This window comes from Mustela putorius, unplaced genomic scaffold (genome assembly GCF_011764305.1).
Source record: "Mustela putorius furo isolate JIRA1106 unplaced genomic scaffold, ASM1176430v1.1 tig00000508_pilon_pilon_pilon, whole genome shotgun sequence".
NCBI lineage: Eukaryota > Metazoa > Chordata > Mammalia > Carnivora > Mustelidae > Mustela > Mustela putorius.
The window spans coordinates 23,268,278-23,292,410 of record NW_025421402.1 but is presented as its reverse complement, the minus strand read 5'-3'; the positions used below and the strand labels follow the sequence as shown (position 1 = coordinate 23,292,410).

General features: G+C 41.4%; 1 protein-coding gene and 1 long non-coding RNA gene across 4 annotated transcripts in view; one reads left to right on the top strand and one right to left on the bottom strand.

The window, feature by feature from the left end:
* Nucleotides 1-237: 237 nt before the first annotated feature.
* On the bottom strand, nt 238-5,417 carry LOC123392347. Its single transcript, XR_006607080.1, has 2 exons — nt 4,850-5,417; nt 238-2,965 (listed from the first exon to the last, which is right to left on the bottom strand). It is a non-coding gene; the product is annotated as an uncharacterized LOC123392347 (long non-coding RNA).
* Nucleotides 5,418-5,473: 56 nt separating this feature from the next.
* The window catches only part of NUF2 (NUF2 component of NDC80 kinetochore complex), a 29,632-nt gene continuing 10,972 nt past the window's right edge, over nt 5,474-24,133 (top strand). Inside the window, exons 1-10 of one of the 3 annotated variants that reach the window (XM_004751428.3) lie at nt 5,474-5,600; nt 9,155-9,289; nt 10,512-10,586; nt 11,192-11,268; nt 11,779-11,840; nt 15,292-15,389; nt 16,563-16,636; nt 17,978-18,074; nt 19,522-19,584; nt 22,119-22,256. In XM_004751428.3, coding sequence (XP_004751485.1) covers nt 9,167-9,289; nt 10,512-10,586; nt 11,192-11,268; nt 11,779-11,840; nt 15,292-15,389; nt 16,563-16,636; nt 17,978-18,074; nt 19,522-19,584; nt 22,119-22,256 — 807 coding nt within the window. In that variant the 5' untranslated portion in view covers nt 5,474-5,600; nt 9,155-9,166. Of the gene's footprint in view, nt 5,601-5,946; nt 5,968-9,151; nt 9,290-10,511; nt 10,587-11,191; nt 11,269-11,778; nt 11,841-15,291; nt 15,390-16,562; nt 16,637-17,977; nt 18,075-19,521; nt 19,585-22,118; nt 22,257-24,133 lie in introns of those variants that run through there. The other 2 variants (XM_004751429.3, XM_004751430.3) reach the window with 2 other exon arrangements.

The following is a 24,133-nucleotide window of genomic DNA, read 5'->3' as shown; positions in this document are numbered from 1 at the left end:
TTTACTCTGACTCAGCCTCCCCTTTTCCCTCCTTAGAGGCTACTATTACTGATTTCTCCTGTTAGATGAACCATTTTTTTTTTTTTTTTTAGATGAACCATTTTTAAAAAGTAGCTCCTTTCAACAACAAACATTAACTGGGTGCTCTGTTTGTGCCAGACGTGGTGTTAGGTGCTTGGGAATCAAGTCATTAAGAACAGCCCTGGATAGTCGTTGAGACAGACATGAAACAGACTATTTCAGTATAATAGAAACTTTTATTTATATATTTGTTTATTTATTTATTTCTATGTATACAAAGAATCCACTGATCTCTTCCAAATGCCATGGATCTGGACATTTTCATGTGTATCTCCCACAGGCGCGTCTTGAGTTTGACATGCCTAAAACTCAACCACCACTCACCACCAAATGAGTTTCCCTCTATAAATCAGAATGACCATTTGTCTGGGTGCTTGAGTCAGAAAACTCTCACAGAACAACATTTATCAAGCATCTACCCTTAAGGACCTGTACTAGGCTATGAATATATGATAGCTGGACTCAACCCCAGGTCCCTGGGATCATGACCTGAGCCGAAGGCAGATGCTTAACGACTAAGCCACCCAGGTGTCCCCACCACTTTTTCTTAAATTCCTTTGGGATCTGTTTCCTTCACACTGGCAATACCCTTGTACAGGCTGCGGTCTTCATTTCTCTGGATTACTATAATGATGTCCCAACTGGTTTCTCTCCCTCTTGAACTTGTTTCCCTGCCACTCTTGAATTCCATTTTTCTCAGACTAGCCGGAATCATCACCTAAAATATAAATCTAGTCATGTCAAAATCCTTCAAGCTTTCTATCGTCTTTAGTAAGAACTCCTTAACATGACCAGAATATTCATGATCTGGTCTCTACTTACCTCCTCAGCCCGTTGTCTGGAATCTGTGTTCCTAGACTGTGCTCTCCTCTCCTGAAAGGGCCTTCAAATGACTTATTACCTCTATCTGCAGCACCTGTCTCGCCTCCGTTCTCTCCCCCCGCCCCCATCTGTTAAAGCTGGCCAATTCCCAGATATTCTCAAGCATGGAGCCAATCTGGCTTAACTGCATTCTTTTAAAACATCTTTTTATTACCTGCTTCCCTTCCCTATGAGACTGTCAGGTCCACTGTTGGATGGGTTTCTATCAATCTGTTCACTATTATGTTTCTAGTATGTAGCTCAGCATCTGGCACAAAATTAGGGGCTTAATAAAGTTTTTTGAATGAAAAGATGATTGCCAGTAAAAGCCAGGAGGAAAGTCAACTAATTCAGACTGCAGATTGGGTAAAAACTTCTTGAAAGGCCCTCCAAAAAAATAAGTAAGGATAACTAAAAGTCAGGCAAAGAAAATCAGGATAGCCCAGACAGTCAACAAAAATAAGGTCTCAAAGTATAAAACAGCCTCATGACCTGGGAGTGGGTGTGGTGGGAGGTCAGGTTGGAAACATCAACAGTGACAAGATCATGAAGTTCTTAGCATGGCAGGCTCTGAAGTTAAGACTTTACCTTGGAGGTGACAAGAAAGATGAATGGAAGAAATATAAGCAGACAAGTGAAACGTTTAGATTTACATTTGGGACTGATCATTATGGTTCCTACTTACAAGATGAATTTGGGGGTGTGGGCAGGGGTGGTAAAGCTAGAAACAGCACCAAGATAATGGAAATGAACAGGATAAGTTAAAGTTGGAGTGGTTCGTGCACCCTCCCAAGTGGATCTATCTAGAAGCCAAGGAAATTATTGGAGTCACCAAGAGGACATGACCACTGGTTGACCTGTAAGCTGGACACTGGCAACTGGAGGCTTCTCACTCCACCACCCCGTTCTTGGAATGGGTGTCCAGCTTGCCTTCTCTGCACCCAGAGTCTGCTCCAAGGACACAGCCTTGAGATAGTGATGTACTGTTGAGACCCATCTGGATTGTATACGTGACTCAAAGGATATAAACTTTCAAGATTTGGCAGGCAAGTCAAGAGATCTTCTCCTCTTGCAGCCACCCAAGACAAGTCTTGTATATAAGTTCCTTTGCTTATTCAACCCGCCACCTACCAATCCAGCATGGCCTACCTCTTTCTTTTGCCTTGTCCTGCCGTCCAACTGTGGGCCTGGTTTCAGAATACATCTAGGAAGGCCCCAAGGAACTTGTCAATCAATAGAAGTGAAAGCCTGAATCTCAAGGGAGAAGTCCGGAACAACAGTAGTTTTAGGCTTCGTGAACAAACAGATTAAAACGGTGAGTGGATGATACGCCCAAGGAGAAAACAGACAAAATAACAGTAACGATGATGATGATGCTGGAACTTACACTATTTAAAGAGAGGAAAGAGCCAGCTAAGAAGTATGAAGTAGCAAGAAGAAAAAGGAGCAAAGCAAAGGGAGTTAGGTTTTAAGAAGGGACTGATCAGTGGTAGGAATACAGCTGAGAGGCCCAGAAAGAGAACCACTGATCAGCAGCCCAGGCCAATGAGTAAGAGGAAGGTACGCGAGGCAGGGACGGACACGGGGACGCAGGACCTTAAGGTGTGTGTTGCGTAACGGCTTGAATTTTCTCAGTTAGCTTGAAACAAGGCGACTACTGGACATGAGTGTGGCCCCTGGGGAGCCTCTGTTCCAATGCATGGGTGCCTGACGGCAAGTAGGGAGTAGAATCCAGCTTCATATTTTTGCCCATTTCTACCATCCTAGATTAAGCGAACCAAGTTTTCGGCCTTATTGATCTGCTAACTGCTAAAAACAAAGCAGAAGCCACAATTTGGAACCCCTCACTTTAAAAAGAGATCTGTTTATTTTAACCTAAAGTAGAAGCTACCACTGAGCACCACCTGCACTAAAGGGGAGGTCCCAGCTGCAGGCTGTCGTCGCCTCGCTGAGCATCCCCATCATGTCACTCGAAGGTCCGCTCAGTCCTTGCAGGTCTGTCACCCAGCCTGGAAAGTGCAATCTGGAAAGGGAACATGGAATTAAACTGAGATCAGAAACAAGTATAAAAACCATAGATGCTTGTGAATGTGTTACGGGCTTAAAAACACCTTTCGGACTACACTGGCCACCTTCTCACAAAGACGGGAGTTGGGGCTGGAAGGGGTAGTTTGTGAGAAGGCACCGAAAGCTCTGAGGAAACCAATGGACTGTCAAGAAGCAGGAGGTGAGCCGAAGCTGGAGACCACAAATATGTCACATGCCCCTGTGTACTGTTTCCTTCAGGGAGCCGAGCTCGGGACTTGTGGGATGCATTCGGGGCCACAGTTTTGACAGGCACCTGGGTCAGAGGCCTTAGACACAGGAAGTTTGGATGCTGATAAACCCTGCAGTCTAGGCTGGGAGGGAGGCCATGGCCTGAGCACTGACAGGGAAAATGAAATAGAAGAGCGGATACAGATCATGGGAGGGTGTCCGGTGCAGAAAACCAGGACGCCACAGTCATCAAGAATACTAGGTTCAATATTCTGCTGTAGGTAATGTCTTTATGGAGGATGATTAAAATTCCAGAAAGTCTAAGTTGAGGTTTCTGCCATTCCACCCTCCACCTCACACTACCCAGTGACAGGCAACTGAATTTTTTAAAAAGTCAAATTTATCCTTCGATAATTTCAACAAACACCCATTAGCCCTTTCATACTTTTAATTCTAATAGAACTATCAAAATTGCCACACCTATGGTAAAATCATCCCCCAATCAAACCATTATATTGTAAAGTTGTCTTGTTTTTCTTCCCATCGGGTCCCTTCTATTCTCGGGCCACATACAGGTCGCTCTTGTCTTGTCTGGATTCTCAACAGTTCCCATATTTGTGGAGTCCTTACCACGTGCATAGGGACCAAATACAAATAATGTCCAAAATAACAGCTAATTCTTACGGAGTGCTCACAGTTCTGCTGGGCACTTAACACGAACAAATTCATTTAATCTTCATGACAACCTACAGATGACAAGAGCATTATCTGCATTTCGCAGAGGTGGAAAGCAGCCTAGTTAGGGGAAGCCATTGCCTGAGTCCACATAAGCAGTAAGTAGTGTGACCTGAAATTCAAACCCAGCTACTGATTCCGGAGCTGTGGCCTCCACCCTTAGGTGTCTCCCCTTTCCCTGCCTCCGAGGAGATGCGCTCCAGTGGAGGGTAAGTGAGCACAAGTAACACATTTGATTTGGCAACTGCCAATAAAAGTTTTTTTTTTTTTTTTTTTTTCCGCGCCTCTCTCTCTCTCCTTTCCTCACTGACTCTCTGAGATCTTTAAAAGTCGACTGTCCTGGGGCGCCTGGGTGGCTCAGTGGGTTAAGCCTCTGCCTTCGGCGCAGGTCATGATCGCAGGGTCCTGGGATCGAGCCCCGCATCGGGCTCTCTGCTCCGCAGGGAGCCTCCTTCCTCCTCTCTCTCTGCCTGCCTCTCTGCCTCCTTGTGATCTCTCTGTCAAATAAATGGATAGAATCTTATAAAAAAAAAAAAAAGTCGACTGTCCTCACCTCCTTTTGAGTTTTTACTACATTCTGACTTTGAGACTTAGACTTAAGGAAACAGAAGCCCTAAACCACTTAATAGGAACCGTATTTTTGTTAGACACGGGCATGCACTTCTCTATCAATACTCACTAAAAAGCACCGGAATTTGTCTACTTCCAACACAGTTTTTCTAGCGTGACGTTTCACTTTCTCCAGGCCAGACGCGCCATCCCACACAGGACCTCCACCAGCTCCCGCGGTCGGACGCGACTCCCATTCTGGCCCCCAAAGCCCCCAAACCCAAGGACACCTCCCGAGCGCTCCCCCGACGCCCGTTCGCTCCCGCCCTGCGCGGCAGAAGGCGGACCGGGGTCGCGTATGAAGCACCTTTCACCCGGGGACGTGCTCGTCGGGGGAGCCGTCGGGGGAGCCGCCGGCGTCGGGAAGCGCCTGCCGGGCCGGCTGCTGTGGAGAGACGCCGGAGGGAGGCAGAAGCTAACGGTGGGGAGGCCTGGCTTCTACTCCCAACAGTGCGGCTCCTACAGGCCGCGAACAAACCCCTTCCAGCCCCGTCCGCCCGAAGAGCCTGAGCTTCCTTTCGCCTCTCCCGGCCGTGCCTCCCCACGCAGAGTACGGGGACTGGGGTCTGGATAGTGGTGGTGCTGCTTGTGGGCCCCACATCCGCTCTCCCTTCTCACCCTGAGCTTAGCTCAAGTCTCTACAAACTGTCCATCTGCTTTTGCTCCCCACCTCGGGCCCCAGACGGGCTCCGTGCTGCGGAAGAACCGCGCAGCGGCCATACTTCTAAGTTCCCAGCCCTTCCTGCCAGCCGCGGCGCTCCCACTTCCGGTGGAATTCAGGTCCGACGAGACGCCGACGCCGCGAAAAGCGGTTCCGGCCCCAGCCCGGCGCCCTCTCTCGCGGCACAAGCCCCACACGCCTCCAGTCTATTGAGCCTTACCGGCACCCGGCGCGGCGGCCGAGGAGGAAGTGGGCTGGGCGGAGGGGGCGGGACTTCCAGAAGGCGGCGGCAAGTTTGAAAAGAGACAACCGTCGGTGGTGGACGTCTGTTGACTTCTGACCGGGCCTGCGGCAGCGCCGCAGCTCTTCGCCCTCCTGCGGGCGGCCGGCTGGCGCGGTGAGGGAACGCGAGCAGACGCGGGGGGACGGGAGCCGGAGGGCGTCGTCCCTCCGGAGGCGCGGGCAGGAGCCCACACCCGGGCTCGGTGGCCGCGCCGCGCTGGGGGCGTCTGGGGGAGCCGGTCCCCGGGAGATGCGGCTCCTCAGTTTGTGTCGGTCCCAGAAACAGCCCGAGCGTAGTTCCCGCGGAACGACGAGTGTCTGTTGCCCCGCAGACCGTGTGAGCAGAAACTCGAGCTGAAGCTGGCCCGTCCAAGCTTGTGTTCCTATGTTTGGAGCCCATTGATCTAGCAGCGGCGGGATTGGGGCGCTCGGCAGCCTGGCACACGCCTCCGCTGCGCACGCATCGCTCGGCCGCCGCGAAGGTGCGGTACTTCGAGCAATCCAAGATTCGCAGGAAGAGGGCGGTGTGTGCACGGCCCTCTGCGCGCATAGCACCTTCATTTTCCCTGAGCGAGTTCAGGGAACTTTTTACTTGATTTATTGAGGTCGTGTTTGTTTAGTCTTTGCCTCCCGGAATTTTGATTTCATGAACTAACTTGTTTTAGCAAAACGAAGAGTGTAGGGTAGGACAGGTTTCTGTCAGCCTCCACTCCGTGCAGCTGCTGGGGGGGGGCTGCGGGTCTGCAGAAACCAGAGGGATAACGAGCCGTTGGTACCACCTACTTGCCAGGCGGGCTGAGGGTCACCCTGGTATAGGACTAGGTTGTTTATGTGCTTTATGCCACTAGAGACCTCCTACCGTTCAGCTGGAAGGCCTTTCCCCCCACCTCCCCAAAATGCCTTGGAACGGAAATTGTACTATCACAGAAAGATAGAAATTGGATATGGGAGAAGATTCCAAAAAGGAACCCTGGGAGTTTGGGAAACATCTTGGAGGAGACTAACTTGAAGCAGAAAATTCATTGATTTATTAAATATTGGAGTGTTTTCGAAACCAACAGAAAAATTTGAATTTGATGTGGAGGGTAGGGTTACTGGAGTATTTTTGTAAAGATGTTACATGGTGCATTTGGTGTTTGTAAGGATTGATCTGATAGAGTGTGCAAGACACATTAGAGAAGGATGTGCAGTAGTGATTATGAAGGCATTTTACACTTCCTCTTTCTCTCTCGTGATAATTCTTTTAAAGATTTATTTATTTATTTGAGAGGGAGAGAGAAAGAGCATGAATGGGAAGGGCAGAGCAGAGGGAGAGGGAAATCCCAAGCAGACGTCATGCTGAACGCAGAGCCTGGCCTGGGGCTCCATCTCCTGACCCGAGATCATCCCCAGCGCCAAAACCAGGGGTCTGTTGCTTGACCGCCCCTCTATTGTGATAATCTTCGATCCGGATGTAGCTTGTTTTGGAAAAGTGACTTTTTCTACAATCTTTTGGCCAAGTATTTCTGTCAGTAGTTTTTAAATCTGTGACTTAGATGAAATTGAGGAATGGGTGTTTATGCTGAAAAGGACATTTAATATGTGAGGTGTGAGGATCTGGAGTCAGAAAGATGCTGACTATGGAATGAAAGTATGAAATTACAAAATTCAGTAATGGGAGGGCAGATCCTTGCTTACGGTTCAAATAATTATGTAAGAAAAATATGGGGAAGTCCTGGCTTGATATCAATGGGTCACACTGAAGGAGTTCCGGGAGTTTTCTTTGTGTGTGTGTATGAAAGAGAGAGAGACAGTGACCGAGACAGAGAGTACGTGCTACAGTCGTAGACTAGATTAGCAGTGGCTAATGTCTACTTATATTAATACTCTGCCTGCAACCTGTATCTGAAGTATTGCGTTTAGTTTGAGCATTACGTTTCAAGAAGACATAGACAAAATTGCTTTAGAGGAAAGTGAGTAGAATGGTAGTTTCTAAAATAATATCATGTAAGCGGTGGCTCTACTTAAAGTATACTTAACCTTTGAGAAGAGATGGCTAAGCAGAGGTGTGGTATCTTTCTTCACATTTTTAAAAGTGGTGTCATGTAAACAGAAGTTAATACATTATTTGTAGCTGCCTTGACGGCAAATAGGACCAGTGGGTAAAGATTACAGCAAACAGATGTCTACACAGGGTGAGGAAGAGTTACCTAATCGTGAGAACCACACTGAAGTGGAAAAAAGTTGCCTTGGGAGTTAGTGAATTTTGTGATGTTTGCACGTGTTCACAGAGAAGTGCAAAGTTGTTTGTCAGTCATCCTTCAGAGTGGCTGCCCGCATTTATCAGAGGTTAGGGAAATTGTTGAAACTTCTTTTAGCTGTAATAGTCTATGAAATATTAGGCACCTAAAGAAATGGATTTCCAGAATTTGGGGTCATTTCAGTTTGTTTGCAAAATTGAATGTATTCACATTGGGTCTTTTGAATTACGCTACTTCCTCACGGAGTAGGGGATCTGTATGTAATAAACCCGACATTGTTCACTGAGAGGCAGAGGCGGCGCGGCTGTGGCCGGTGCTCCTCCTGCTCTTGCCACCACTGCTGTTCTGCTGGGTACAGCTAGAAATAAAATGAAAAGGTGTCAGCTTCTGGGGGCTCAAAGTGTAGTATCACAGTTCTAGAAACATCACAATACACTGTGGCAGGCATTATAACAGTTAAATGCAAGGCTCTAGGACATGATTTCTTAACCTCAGCATTATTGACATTTGGACTGAATAATTCTTTGCTGCGGTGGAGGTGGGGGGGGCACTTCTGTGCGTTGTACGTTGTTCAGCAGCATGTTGGGACACTTACCACTAGATTCTAGTAGCACCCATTCCAGTCCTGACCCCCAAAGATGTCTCCACACATACCCTGGTGTCCCCCCACCTGGGAGGGGAGGTGCGAAATTGTGAGAACAACTGCTGTAGGGGGACACAGATGGGAGTAGCTCACATCTGAGGACATTAGGGGAAAGTGGTGGTGGTGGTGGTGGTGGTGGTGGTGGTGGTGGTTGTTTTAAGTTATCTCTCTGGTGATTGCAATTCCCACCAATTACAGCATTCTGTTTTTACTATATTTTTTCACCTCTCTCCTCCCATATGCATCTTAAATCTTACTAACCATCTCACTATGTATACATCAAATAGGATGTTAGATCAGAGTACAGTTTTATTATCCTTATGTTGGTACTCTTTATATGTAACACTTCTGCTGATAGCATTGCCTATAAATCTTGCCTTGAGGATTAATTCTCAGGACCAATCTTGTTAAACCCTAAGTCCCCTAAATTTAACAAAGGAAAAAAACCAAACAAACCAGGAATTTTCACGTATATTCAAGCAAAGTCCTCTTTCCCATATGAAAGAGAATAGCATTAGGAAATTAGAGAATGACTGAGCCATTCATAAAAGATATTTCAGGACAGATACACACACACACACACAAACACACACACTCATAATTTAGGATATACACATGTGTGTGCTTTGTGTTATCTTATGAGGGTGTTTGCTTATAGTTAATACGACTATGAATGGTTCGACATTGGCTTGTTAGTTTTGCTTATGTTTATCAGCTTCCAGGTAAAGAGAAGAGCTAGTTGTGCCATGTTTCTCACCTTTGCTTTTTCTTCCTTCCAACCAGCAGGAGATTCCCAAGATGGAAACTTTGTCTTTCCCCAGATATAATGTAGCTGAGATCGTGATTCATATTCGCAACAAAATCTTAACAGGAGCTGATGGTAAAAACCTCTCCAAGAATGATCTTTATCCAAATCCAAAGGTATGATGTGGTTGTGTTTGCATGTGGATGATGGTATTTAAAGAGAAATGAAACTACTCGGCCTATAGAATTTGCAGAAGGGCATGTACCCTACTACTTGATGTGGGCCAGTCATTTTAATCCAGAAGCAATCTCTCACCAAATGTAATTTTAAAATAATGTTAAGTTTATGTGTGAGATGACATCTACATTTCCATTAGGAATTCGATTCCTTAATATGGTTGTTTTCTTTAAAAAAAAGAACACTTCTTAATCATAGATGTATTAAAGTATATTAAATTTTTTATTACTATTGGAGTGGTGGTCTGAGTGTATCATTTATTGGTAGGGCTTGAAGGAACGTATTCCAAGTGGTTTCCAACCATAAAAAGTGCTTTGAAACAATTCTCTTTGGAAGCTTACAGATTAATTTTCTTGCATTATGCCCCAAGGGGGGATTGACTTGTTTTGACAAGTCATTCTTATTTCTTTAGTTATTAAATGCAAAAATGAACTATTTATATGTCACAGAAAATCCCAAAGTCTCCTTCCATTTTTCTGTGCTCATCTTGACGTGATAACATAATAAAACCTGATTTAATGGTGTAGAACTCAAACTTTTTGATCTCAGTCCCTTTTTAATTCTTTACAATGGAAGGAATAATCTCAAAATAAATGAACTTGCCTATGGATCAGAGCAAGTTCTACAGGCCAGTATTTAGCAGCTCCTGAATTAAAAGAGGAAACTTTTGAAAATGCCTTGCTACTCTATTAAATTTATACCCCCAGGATTATAGTGTTCACTTAAACTTTAACATCTCAGGAAACCTTAACATCTAAAGCATGAAAGAAGTTTGCCCATGATCTTAAAAAAAAAAACAAAACTGAAAACAAAAACAAAAACACTCTCAGCGTGCCATTGTGTCTGCCTCATGCCTGCCGTCTATTTTGAAAGACTAAACCGTCTTCCCTGATGCAGATGGATTTCTTGGATTGGTTTTGGGTACACTTGCTCTCATTCTGCATGTAAGGTTAAATGGCTGATCTTACTGAGCACTTATTACACCTGAGCAAACTGGTAAGTACACAGGTATTCTAAAATTCGGAAAAATAAAATATTTCAAGAGAAATAGAGTAATTTTATTACTCTATTCTTTGCATCCATTGTCTACTGTGGCAGCTGATGGTGATTCAGCTGGAGAGTCATGCGTCGGAGCATTAAAAGTTTGTTTTTCTGTTGTAGCCTGAAGTCTTGCACATGATCTACATGAGAGCTTTGCAAATAGTATATGGAATTCGGCTGGAGCATTTTTACATGGTGCGTTTCAGATGAGGCAAAATTACTTTGTTTTGCTGCATTTCCCTGGTTCACATGGCATACTGGTTTCAGGATAGAAAGTTCACAACTTTATTTTTAACAAAATCAAAAGGCTTATGTAAAATTAATGTCATTTGCAGAAAAATCTTAGGCATACTAGTGGCATACATTGATAGTTTTAGTAAGACAACAGTACTAGACTTAAATGACACAGTGTTTTAGGTTAGTTATGAAAATTAAAGAAGAATACATGTAAAATTCTCAGCATAGTTCCTGACGTAGTAGATGCTGACTTTACCCCTTTGTGCATTCACTTAGAAAAACCTTACTGAGCATGTACTGTGAACCTAGCATTATTAGTAATGACTCTAGTTTTGTGCTAGGATCTTTATTGTTAACTAAATTTTCAACATTTAATGGTAAATGTTATTTTGATCTTAATTTATGATTAACAGGGGGTGCTCAGGGGAGCGTATGACTCTTGATTGAAGGGTCATGAATTTAGGGAGCCTACTTAAGGGGAAGAGAAGGTAATTTTGAGGTTGAAGATTTTTCTCATTTTATCTAATCAATGTGTAACTTAGATCTTGTGATATTACATTTAGATGCCAGTGAACTTGGAAGTCATGTATCCACATATCATGGAAGGCTTCTTACCAGTCAGCAACTTATTTATTCATCTGTGAGTAAGGGGGATTTATTTTTCCGAGACTATAAACATTCATTGTTTTTTTTTTTGCATTAAGCTTCCTTAATGTCAGGATTTTCTTAGAGAAAGAATTTCTGTCAACTCCCTCTCCACTCCATCAGTACACTGAAAATTGTAGACTTCCTTCAAATAGAACTAATTGCTTCCCTCTGTGGCACTTTCAATTCTGCTTTCAGTGGAATTTTAAGACGTTGTGAATCTAAAATTGTTTTGGAGGTTTTGAGTTTTTTTTAAAGAGTCCTAGTACCTCCAAAAGCGTTTGTCGCTTATTAGAGTTTATAACTATATCTTGGCATTGCTTGAATACTGGCGTAGGGTACAGATAACGTAGATCTCTGTGCTACAGAGTTTTGCATGGTAGTAGACTTCTGCTTGGTCTTTGGACATTGAGAAACATATCCAGGAATCTCTTGGAAAATAAAATGTTTATATCAAATGGTTTATATATAACTTAAAATATTCTTTGTCCACCTCATCTTTAAGGGACTCCTTTCTGCCCATCTGTCGGGTGAATGACTTTGAGATTGCTGATATTCTATATCCAAGTAAGTGAGAATTCAAAGCAATTTTTAATATCTGACTTTAATATTTTACTTCTCCATCAATAAATGTAGAAAAAAATAATAAACTACAGGTAATTGGCTTTAGAAAGTCAATTTTAAGTCTGAGTTTTTTCATAGCCTATTACTGGAATTGTTTTCCTTTGAAGGTCCACAGGAAAGCTGTTTTTCTGATCCATTTGTCTTACCTCCTTATATTTAAAAGACATCCTGTAAATTTGAAAGCATGAATATGAGTAATATGCAAGCTGGATTGTGGATTCATCATACAGTTTTCTCCAGTGTAGCAATTATTTTTTACTCTGAAGAAAATATCTTTTAACAGTGATAAGAATAGTCTTGATATGATATTAACATAACAATTTGTCTTCACTTTATTTAAATGTCCCTTAATTCTTTTGACTCACATTTATGCATCAAGTTATTTTCTGTTGCAAGAGATTCAGTTTGCTATTTAAAAATGTTTTTTTCCTCTTTCTCATCTACCTTTTTGTTTTGTCTATTGATCTATAATTTACACAAAATAAAATTTCAACAATTTTAAATGTGTAACTAAATGAATTTTAACAGAGGTACATGGTTGTATAGCTATTGCCACGATCCTGTGTAGGAATTTCGATGGCCCTACAAAAGTTCCCTCGGTTCCCCTCGCAGCTGATTACTCTGACTGAGCCCTCTTCCCTGGCAACCACTGACCTGCTTTCTGTCACTGGTTTCTTGACTTGTCTGATATTTGATGTAAATGAAATAATAGTCCGTATTCTTTTGTGTCTGGTGTCTTAGCCGAATGCTTCTGAGATTCATCCGTGTTTGTTGCATTTATCAGTAATCCATTTCTTTTTATTTTGGAATAGTATTCCATTGTAAATAAAAACTGCAGTTTATTTACCTGGTGGCCAATTGGTAGACATTTGCACTGTTTCCACATTCCGGCCATTGTGAACAAGGCTGCTCTGAACGTAGGATAAAAGTCTTCCTGAGGTCATGTGTTTTCATTTCTACCTAGCAGTAGAAATACTGGCTCATGTGTTCAGTATATTCTTAATGTTTTAAGAAACTGCCGAACTGTTTTCTAACATGGCTGCCTCATACCATCCACGGCATCTGTTAAGTTCAATTGCTCCACGTCCTCCCCTGCACTGATATTGGAAAGTTTTAATTTTAGCCATTTTAGTGGCTGTATCACTGTATCTCATGGTTTTAATTTTTATTTCCCTGATGACTAAAAGCAGCATATTTCCATATGCTTATTTGCTATCTGTATATTTTCTTTGGTGAATTGTCTTTTTGAATCATTTTTTTAAGATTTTGTGTTTTTTTTAAAGTAATCTCTGCACTGAGTGTGGGGCTAAAACCCATAACCCTGAGATTAAGAGTCACATGCTCCCCCGACTGAGGCAGCCAGGCACCCTAGTGTTGTTGTTGTTGTGTTGTTCTGTTTTTGGAATTGTTTGTCTTATTATTGAATTATAAGTCTTCTTCAGATGTTATAAAAACACATAGTTTATCAGATAGGGATTATGCAGATGTTTTCTCCCAATCTGTTACTTGCCTTTTGAATATTGTAACAGTGTCCTTTGAAGAGCAAAATATATTTCCATTTTGAAGGTTCTAATCATTGTTTCTGTTTTCATAAAAATGATTCATAAAACCATTTTTGGTGTGTACTGTTAAGAAATCTTGGCCTCAGAGATGCTAAGATTTTACTCATATGTTTTAAGCGTATCATAGTTTTATTGATTTATTATTTATTTACTTATGAGAAAGAGCGAGCGAGAGTGTGTATGTGAAGCGGGGAGGGGAGGGATAGAGGGAGAATCTCCTTGAGGTTCGTTGGGTTCGATCTCACAACGCTGAGATCATGACCTGAGCCAAAATCCAGTGTCGGACGCTTAACTGACTGAGCCACCCAGGTGCCCCAAGCGTATTGTTCTGGCTTTTGTTATTTAACACTTGAATTTTTATATATGATATAGGTCAGGGTCTTTCTTTTTTAGAGTTTTTTTTTCTTTTTTGCATAGAGTTATCAAATTATTTCAGCACCACTTATTGAAAAGATTCTTCTTTTTCCCATTGAATTACTGTGGCAGTTTTGTCAAAAATCAATTGACCAACCACCACACACCTATTAGAATAGCACACATCCAAACACTGATAGTATCAAATGCTGGCGGTTTCCTGCCAGCGCTCCTGAGTGAGCTTTGGTGTTTCCTTTTTTCAGGGAATTTATCCACTTCTTTTCAGTTGGCAAGTTGATTAACATAAAGTTGTTCATAATTTTCCTGTATCTTTCTTTTTAAATATTTTATTTACTAGAGAGAGAGATCATGAGTAGGCAGAGAAGTAGGCAGAGAGAGAGAGGGGGAAGCACGCTCCCTGCTGAGTAGAGAACCCGATGCGGGGCTCGATCCCAGGACCCTGAGATCATGACCTGAGCCGAAGGCAGAAGCTTAACCCACTGAGCCACCCAGGCGCCCCTTCCTGTATAATTTTTAACAGTTTTGGGGTTCAGTAGTGATGTCCCCTCTTTCATTCTGATGTTTTTCATTTGTTTTTTCACTCTTGTAGTTTTCCCAGACCAGTCTGGCCAGAGGCTTATCAATTTTGTTTATCTTTTCAAAGAACAGCTTTTGGTTTCATTGGTTTTTCTGTATTTTATTTATGTTTTTGTTCTCTTGTTTTCTGTGCTTATATTGCTATTCCTTTCTTTCATGTGTAGTTTGGATTTGCTCTCTCCTCTCTCCCCCACCCCTTTTTTTTAGGTAGAAGCTGAGGAAGTTCATTTGACTTTTCTTCTTTCCTAATACAGGTGTTTAATGCTATAAATTTCCCTTTTGTCAACTTTAGCCGCATCCCACAAACTGAGGACTGATTGTTCTTCTGTATGTGTGGATGCATACGCCCACATGCCTTTGGATTATAAATGTAATCTTGTCTTCAGCAGGGTAGCCCTGTGATCTTCTGCTCCTGGGGTTGAGGCCACATCCCTCCTGGGATACTTTCTGCTGTTGGCAGTTGTTCCAGGGTTATCACTAGCCAAAGATCACCTCATTTGTTTCTCTTATGGATTGCTGTCCTGTATTGCCCGTCGTCTGGTGTCTAAAATTTTTAACTTTGTGTATTATATCGGTTTTCTTGTTGTTTAAGATGGGAGAATAAGTCTGTTCCTTATTATTTTCTCTTGGCCAAGAATGATTTATTTATTTATATTTATTTATTTATTTATTTATTTATTTTTTTTTTATTTTTAAAGTTATTAATGCAAAGAGAATTCTGATCTTTATATTAGAGCACATTTTTTTGTGATTTGGTTAATTATAGCATGCGTGCAGTTTTGTTCTATGCGCTATGAGCAAAGTATATCGTGGGAGAGGATGAATTTTTATTTTTACATTGTTTCAAAGATTTACTTAAGAAGTCTTGCTCTCTGTTTTAGAGGCAAAACGGACAAGTCGGTTTTTGAGTGGCATTATCAACTTCATTCACTTCAGAGAAGCATGCCGTGAGACATATATGGAATTTCTTTGGCAATATGTAAGATTTAAATATATTTTTGAGTCACATACCAGATTAGTAATATCACTTATGAACTACTAAACTATTTTGAAATAGTAGTCGCAGATAACTAATTGTCATATGGCTGTTAGAATCATTTATTTTAATATTTATGTAAGTTGCAGATTTTTGTTAATGGAAAGCATGTATCAGAATGAGATTTTCATCGCTATTGGATAACATTAGGGAAAGGCTGGGGTTTTTTGTTCTAATCTTATAGCTGAGGAACCTTTTCCTATATTAGGTTATGTAAGGGGAGAAATAATGACAAATACATGTTTTTTGCTTTGGAGTTATACTGTAGTGTTCTTTATTTAATTGAGATATTTGAGGTTGATGTTTGCTTTCTAAAGAATGGCCTAAAATGATGTTTTGTGCTGGCCCAACATTGCATTATAAGATCCAGTCCAAGTAAATCACTTTAACAGATGGAAACTCATTTCATCAACAATTTAGAGAATTTGGAAAGATTATGGGTCATCCATGTGATTCGTTTCCATCTGTCCCAGTCTTGGGTTATCATATTCTTAGTAAAGTGCCAAAGTAACACCAGACTATTAGAACTTCCCCTCCAGCGACTGAGTTGTATAGATAGAAACTTCCTTGTACAAATCGTGTCAAGCTTAAACTTCTCAAACATCACATACTCTCCAAAGCTTCATGTGGATTTGCTAACACACACACAGAAACATACAATTTTGCTTGGCTAATTTTTCCTCATTCTTTTAAGACACAGCTCAGAGTCTATCATATTCACGAAGCGTCCCTTGATGTTCCTCCCCAGCCATGACCCTGGTTGGCTGGTGTCGTTATCTTTAGTCCTGTAGCAAGTTGGTTTGTGGACTTACATGCATGTATCTGACCCTTCGAGGAGAATGCGCTACTTAAGTCCCAACTATACTACTTCTTGGGTATTATTCTTGGCACTTAGCCCAGTCCCTGACCATGGTAAGGACTCAGCATTTATGTGCGAATAAAGAAATTTCTCATTCCCTAGTCACAAATGCCTGTTGTCTCTTAAACATGTCTTAATTCTGATGGTGAAAGCTTAGGACTAAGCATTTTTCAGTGTGTACTGGTAGTTTTCTTTTTTTTTTTAAATACATGTTGTGTTTGTGTTGAAAAGCCCTAATATGAAAATTGCTTTCATAGAAATCTTCTCTGGACAAAATGCACCAGTTAAATACTGCACACCAGGAAGCGTTAATGAAATTGGAGAGACTTGAGTAAGTAGGAGTTTTACAAATTAAATGAGTATAATTTCAAGATGCAGAATGGATCATGAATAGTATTTGACAACCCTGCAGGATACCTCAAGTCTCCTTCTCCTTCCTCACTAAGAGCAGACTATTTAAGTTTATCTGTTCCAGAGAAAGAAAAACTCGTTCTCCTTCTTTCTAACTGTTAGGGTATCATATGTTCTTTTACTTTATTCTTGTTATTAGTGAATTAGCATGAGATGTTTAAAGCCATTAACTTACCTCCTAAGTTATGTCTGGAAGTAGTTATCTTGTATAGGTGAGCAGTAATTAAGTGGACTTTCTTTCTTTCTTAAAGCCAGTTAATTCTGTTAAGAGAGCTTTGTTTTGTTTTTGCCTCATTGGTCCCATTGGAGTTATGAGTTCTTGGCCAGACAGATCGATTTTGAGCAGACGGATTTTCTATCCCTTGTACTTTCTTGCTGGCTCTGAGTTTCTTTGTTTCACTGGAGAGCTTTCCTAACCTGCCCTGGTATAGAGTGTCTCAGAGACAGCAGTAGGCTGCAAAGACTGGGAACAGGAGGCAGATACTAAAATCTCACAGGTAAATTTAACGTAAACGAAGTTAAGAGATAAATGACAAAGTGGGGTGTGGCTATTTGTAGCCTACGCAGCAGAACAGCACCGTCCCTAGTGAGAAAGCCTGTGTAATATTCCTAACACGTGGAGAACTCCTACAAACCAAGGACAAAAGGATAATAGAAAAATGGGCAAAGGCTAAGAACAGGGCATTTATAGAAGAATGACTACAAATAGATAATTAAAAACAGGTAAAGATTATTAAACTCATTAGCAGTCAGGGAAATGATCATTAAAAGCATAATTCTATGCCATGTCTCAAAACAGAAGTTGAGAACCATGTGCACGGCAGAAACTTTTACACAGATGGGGCTGTTAAGACGGATGGGCAGAGCGAAGGGAGTGGCTGGTCTGGGAGAGGGAGGCGAGGCGAGGAGCCAGGCAGGAGCTGGCACTGGACAGGGAAGGGAACGTCCCACTGGTTTTATTAAGAGCCAAGTTAGAAAAGGCAGGTATGAATGCAGATGAGTCCATATGCGGACTCGCTGGTGGAAGGCTGAAGGAGCTCATCGGATCTTTATTTTCTGTGTTGCGGAGGCCAGGTCATCTATTTTAAACCTCTGTCACATGGAAGGATGAGAATTCAGAAACATGAAAGACAGTTTATGTTTTTTTGTGTGTGTGTGTGTGTTTTTTTTTAACTTGAGTCATTTGAGGACAGAGACTATTTTGGCCTTGCAGAGTTAAGGACTCAATATATGTTATTTTCATCTGTTTTGCTATGTTTAGTTCTGTTCCAGTTGAAGAGCAAGCAGAGTTCAAGCAGCTTTCGGATGACATTCAGGAGCTGCAGCAGTCACTGAATCAAGAATTTCGTCAAAAAACGGTATCAGCTGTGTTGACCTTAAAAATTAAACAGCCAGTTATCTTATCAGCAAAAATGGGTTTATTTGGGAATAGCAGAGGATTGCAACTTGGTACAAGTGAGCTGCAGGAAAAATCATAGATGAGTCCAACAAACAAAGGAGAGAGATGTTATTTTATGGAGGAGGAGGAGGTTAGGAGGGGTTGCTTGGAATCAGAGTCCTTGGAAGGAAAGCAACAGTCCAAACACAGTCTCATTCATTATCTCACAAAAAAAATTCTTCCTTTCAGACACTTTATTTTTGCTCAAAGCTAGGGAACACTAGCAGAAAGCACAACAAAGTAATTGCTATGCTAGAACTTCGAGAACGCTAAGAGAACCACCTTTCTTGGGGTCTGGAAAGACTAACCTAGCATGAGGGTGGTGATGGTTTCTCACTGGGGAAGCTACAGGGGTAGTGGCTGTCCTGTAGAGACGTGGGGGATCTCTTGCCCTGGGCAGGGGCCTAGTTGAGGCCCTTTGGAGTCCACTGGGCCTACTGCAGCGTGAGAGCTCCCCCTCCTGGCCTCTCGACTCCATGTGAGTGAGGTTTCATTGTTTTTTCATAGTTGTTTGCTTAAAAAAACAAACTTTTTTTTTTGGTGGATGGGAGCGGTAAGAGCACGTCCGTTACTTTTAGTTACGAAAGCTCTAGGGTATGTTGCTGCGCCCATTTGTGCTCCTTGTCACGGATATAAACTTCTGTCAAGTGTGGTTATCTATTTGTGTTGCCCAAGTTCTGTGCTGTCTTGTTGACTGGAATTTTTTAGGATTTGCCTTTTTCTAAACTTGCTGTTCCCAAACTATAAGGGAGCCCCCTGGACTTGACAGGAAACCCTGTGGGGTTTGGGGGGGGCACTGCAGGATATTTCAGAATTTCATGGGAAACTGAGGGTCAGCACGTCGTACTCTGCTTGAACTCCTGGCTCAAGGCAGTCCACAGTTCCAGCAGCTCAGGCGCCTTCCGTTCATGTCTTTGTGAACCTGGGTTCTGGCATTTGTCCTGGTGAAGAACCAGTACCTGAACAACCTTACAGAACAGGAAATGAGGAAGTCTTTGTCCAGTCCGATTCCAACCTTTGTGAATTAGTGCAGTGCCCAATAGGTACCCATCCAATGTAGAAGTAGTTGTGGTTATTTAAGAATGAAATAAACATTATTTTTTTCCGATTTGTATGCATGACATTTTCAAAGAGCTACTAAGTTGTTAGGACTTGAGGACTTACACAGTACTCGGACTCCACTGCTTACTAAAGGAATCTTTAGGTATTTCTTGTGGCCTGGGGCATCGTACACAGAAAATTTGAGAATTTCTGCTCTAATCCATTTAACTCCTCCTTTACCTTTATTTTATGAGAAAGCACTGAGAGGCTAAATTTAAATTTGTTTTGGATCATCACAGAAAACAGTTGTTGGCTTTTTTCCTTAGATAGTGCTCCAGGATGGAAATTCCCAAAAGAAGTCTGATATTTCAGAGAAGACCAAGCGTTTGGTAAGCATCTTTCATATAACCAGACTTACGGTTTGAATATTTTCTGTGGGGGAGTATGTTAACTGTGTGCGTTGTTATAGTAAAAGTTTCTTCCTTTTTCCTTAAAATGAATCTAGTTTAACTTTTTTTCAGGTTAAATATAATAGCTGACTACTGTTTTTTTTTTTTAAATGGAAATACAGAAATGTGTAGGAGAGTGAAAATCACCTGAAGGCTCACCACATGGTCTGAGATGTGCGTAGACGACATTTTTCTATGCAGAGCCATATGCAATGTTACGTCAGAGGTGTGAGACTCTTCATGTCTCACACCTGTCTTTTTTCACTGAACCCAAAAGAGCATAAATACTTACACGCCACCGGAGAGACTCATTGTCTTAATGGCTGCTTACGGCTGTGCGTCACACTGAGGTTGATCTTTCCAGTGTCCTGTTGGTGGACACGCACTGGCTTCTGATGTTTCTGCTACTGGACAGCAGTGTGTGTGCTGCGCGCACACACACACACACACACACACACACACCCCGAGATCTGTGTACAGGGCTGCTTTTTTTCTTAGACCATATTCCTACTTGTAGGATTTCTGGGTCAAAGGGAATACACATTTAAAACTGACCCACCTTGCCAACCTGACTTCTAAAAAGATACGCATTTACATTCCTACCGATACAGTGTGAGTGTTCTTTTTCCCGCCGTCTTGCCAAAACGGGAGGTTTGTAGTTTGCTTTCTCTGTTGCTTTTATAGGAAAAAAAAAACAAAAAAAAACCCCCATTTTCATTTTTATTTTTTTGCTTCTTAATGATTTTGACATCTTATTCAATGGTTTGTGGTTATGTTTTATTTTGTAAACTTCCTGTATTCCTGGCTTCTTTTGTTTTTTTTAAGGAACTTTATGAATTGGGGATATTAACTACTTCTCCTTTAAATTCATGATTTTTTTTTTTTCATTAGAAGGCTTAGGTTTTTAATGTAAAATTTATAAACATGGCCTTTATGGTTTGTGGCTTTAATTCTATACATAGAAAACCCTGTCCTATTTCTCATGTTTTTAGCCCCATTGTACTGTTATGTCTTCCCTATTAACACTTACGCTCTAGAACCACCAGAAATTGACTTTGATGTACTATAGTCCTTGTTTTTCTGTCTCTCGTTTGATTAGCAAATGCTTTCACCTGAGTAGTACTGACCATGTTTTTATTCATTTCTTTCTGTCCCACTTAAATCTACGGTCAAACGAAATCATTTAGTAATTACACTATCAGGTTTAGGCTTCTTATAAAGTGAAGAGACGTAATGAAAGTCAACATCAGGTGTGAGGAGGGCGGCCTCGGGTTTTGTAGAGGATGGAACACGTATGGCCATTTGCTGAAATAACAGATAAGTTGTGTCAAACGTTCAATTTTGGCCTCAGTGTTAGCTGATCAAAATGTAAGATCATTTGTGGTTCTTTTTAGTTGAAAATCATCGGCGGACAAATTTCAGAAGCCGTCCAGTAACATAGTCCTGTTATAAAATACTCAATGACATACCTTTGTGTACGCGTACGTGTATGTATGGTGAGAGAGGGAGTCCGACACAGAAGGCCTCTTCCCTGGGCCTGCTTCCCCCGTAGGCTCCTCCCTCCCCTCCCTTTCCATGGCATTATGTGCTCGAATGCAGACTCCTGCAGTTCTCTTGCTGTTTCATTATTTAGTTCCTAGAAATGGGCTTGTGGTGTTTGTTGATCTGTAATTGATTCTTTCACTTAATATTTCTTGGAAATTTTCCCATATTGATACATAGTATCTCAAAACAAAGTAAACACAATTCATCAGCTAATACTTAGGGAGGATGTTCATATGAATATTTTTTAATCTTTTTATATAATTTTAGATTTATAACAAAGTTTTCACCAAATTCTCCGATGCCCTTCACCTCAATTCCCCGAATGGTTTAAATTCAGGAGAGTAAGGGGAAATGGGTTGTAATTCAGCCGGCTTGTACTAAGTGCCTCCTCAGTGCCATGGCTTTGTCTGTGTTCTGGGAGAACAAAGATAACTTCTCAGCACTCCAAGCTGTGCAGTCAAATTCAGTCACACAGATTAAGTACATAATTATAGCATTGCATGTACAGTGATTGTACTGTTCATAGAAGGAACGCAGAAGAAGTGGGAGCAGGATTTCCAAGGACTAATGAAACTCAGGAGCAGTACAAGGGTGACATAATGGTATTCAGGAGGACCGTACTGATCAAAGAGAGATCACTTGCATCTGCTCTAACCCAGGACTGGCATTAGCAGGCTGTAGGTACAGAGGGCACTCGCAGCAGAGGACCCCGTGAGGACAAGAGGAGTACACAGTGAAGGACCTTGAATGTTCTGCTAAGGGGCTCGGTCTTTGGCTCATAGACAAAAGGGAGCAAATAAACAGGTGATCTAAATTTTTCCCCCACTACGACGAGCACAGGCCCAGTTTCTTTGTTCTTTTCCATTATTGTAATGGTAAGTGAACAGTTTTGTTATTGTATCTAATATGTAAATATGTTTCCTCAACAGAATGAACTAAAATTGTCAGTAGTTTCTTTGAAAGAAGTACAAGAGAGTTTGAAAACAAAAATTGTGGATTCTCCAGAGAAGCTAAAGAATTATAAAGAAAAAATGAAAGATACAGTCCAGAAACTTAAAAATTCCAGGGTGAATTTCCTTTTTTTGATTTTAATGCTTTTCTATATATTTTTTTCTTTTTAGCAACTTCTGTTTAATTGTGTGTTCATTCTGTGATTTCCAGTTTATTGATACTTCTTTTTCTCTTAAGGTTTTCGCCCTTGTCGCTGATACGTAGCTCTCCTGGAAAGTTAGTGTACGGAAAAGAAGTACAATTTTGAGACATTTGTCCAATGATGCAAAAAGTTTGGGGGACTTTGCCCTGAGTGATCAGAACAAAAATTCTCTGTTCTCCTGAGGCTTACTTTATATAAGGGAGAAAAGTTTTAAGTTTATAATTAATGATAGAATTACAGGTATATATTATGAAAATATATAGGGTGTGCGCATGTTGGGATCGGAAGTACATGGGAAATCCCTGTACCTTCCGCTCAGTTCTGCTGTAAATTTAAAACTGCTCTAAAAATATTTTTTAAAGAGCACCAAAAAGAAATAAAAAAAAAGTATAGGCTTCTTTGAAATAATGTAATGAGGGTAGCCTAATTTAATGTTTTGGAAATCTGGGGGTGGGAAGGGGAAGGAAGTAGGAATTGATGTTGACATCTGAAGAAGAAATTGGTTATCCTCCTAAATGTGTGCATGGAAGACCCTTGGAGGCAGAGAAACAGCATGTGCAAATTCTTTGAGTCAGAAGGAAGCAAAGTATATTCTAGGAACAAAGCCTCATGCATAAGAAGGGGAGTGGCATGAGGTGACCATAGGAAGATAAGCAATGGACAGATTATTCAGGGTGCTCTGGGTTTTACTTTAGGAGCAAGGGTACACCGCTGTTTAGTTTAAAAGGGGGATGTTGGAACATGATACAACTTATGTTTAACAAGATGATGGGTGTCTGTGGGAGATGGATGGAGGCTCAGTGGGACAGAAGTAGAAGTGCGCAGACAAGTTAGCATCCTTGGTGGGGCAGGGCTTTTAAACCATCAATTACTAGAACTTTTCTGGTTTATCCCTGAATTTGGTGTTCTGATCATTCCTAATAATTAAGAATTATCACCCAGGAATAGACAAAGATTACCAGAACAGAAATGAGAGTGAAAAACTATATCTGAGTATTTATGAGAAAAGTATAGTTCATTTAATAAAAAACAGCTCTGGTTCAATTGGCTGTTCACTTTGAAGAAAAGGGAGCTGGGTCTACATCTTGCACCATTTACAAAAATAAATTTTATGTGAGTTGAACAATTTTAGAAATTTTAGGATAATGTTTGTATAATCTTGAGCTGGGATAATTTTTTTTTTTTTTAAATTAATATAGAGAGGGCGCCTGGGTGGCTCAGTGGGTTAAGCCTCTGCCTTCAGCTCAGGTCATGATCCCAGGGTCCTGGGATCGAGCCCTGCATCGGGCTCTCTGCTCGGCGGGGAGCCTGCTTCCCCCCCATCTCTGCCTGCCTCTCTGCCTGCTTGTGATCTCTGTCTGTCAAATAAATAAATAAAATCTTTAAAAAAAATTAACATAGAGAAAAGGACATCAATGGAACATGTTCATAAGGCATATGAGAGGGAAAGGGATTATATCCATGACATGCAAAGATTCAAAGAGTGGTTACAGACTGGTAAGAAAAGGACAACAAAAATGAGCAATGGTATGAGTAAGGATGTCATTGAAGACAAAATCCAATTGATTAAGAAGGTGGGCGGAGGGATAGGCTGGTCACCGGGGAGAAGAAAAGTAAGTCCGTATTGTTACAGTGGTTGTGGGGAACATGTTCATTTTCTAATTTTAGAAGAGGAATTAATCTTTTAAAAAAGAATCAGCCATAGTAATAGTTATTATACAGATGAATAGGAAGATCATAATTGGAAATACAATTGCCCAGGAGCAATTAGGAGCAGTTTGAGTATTAGCA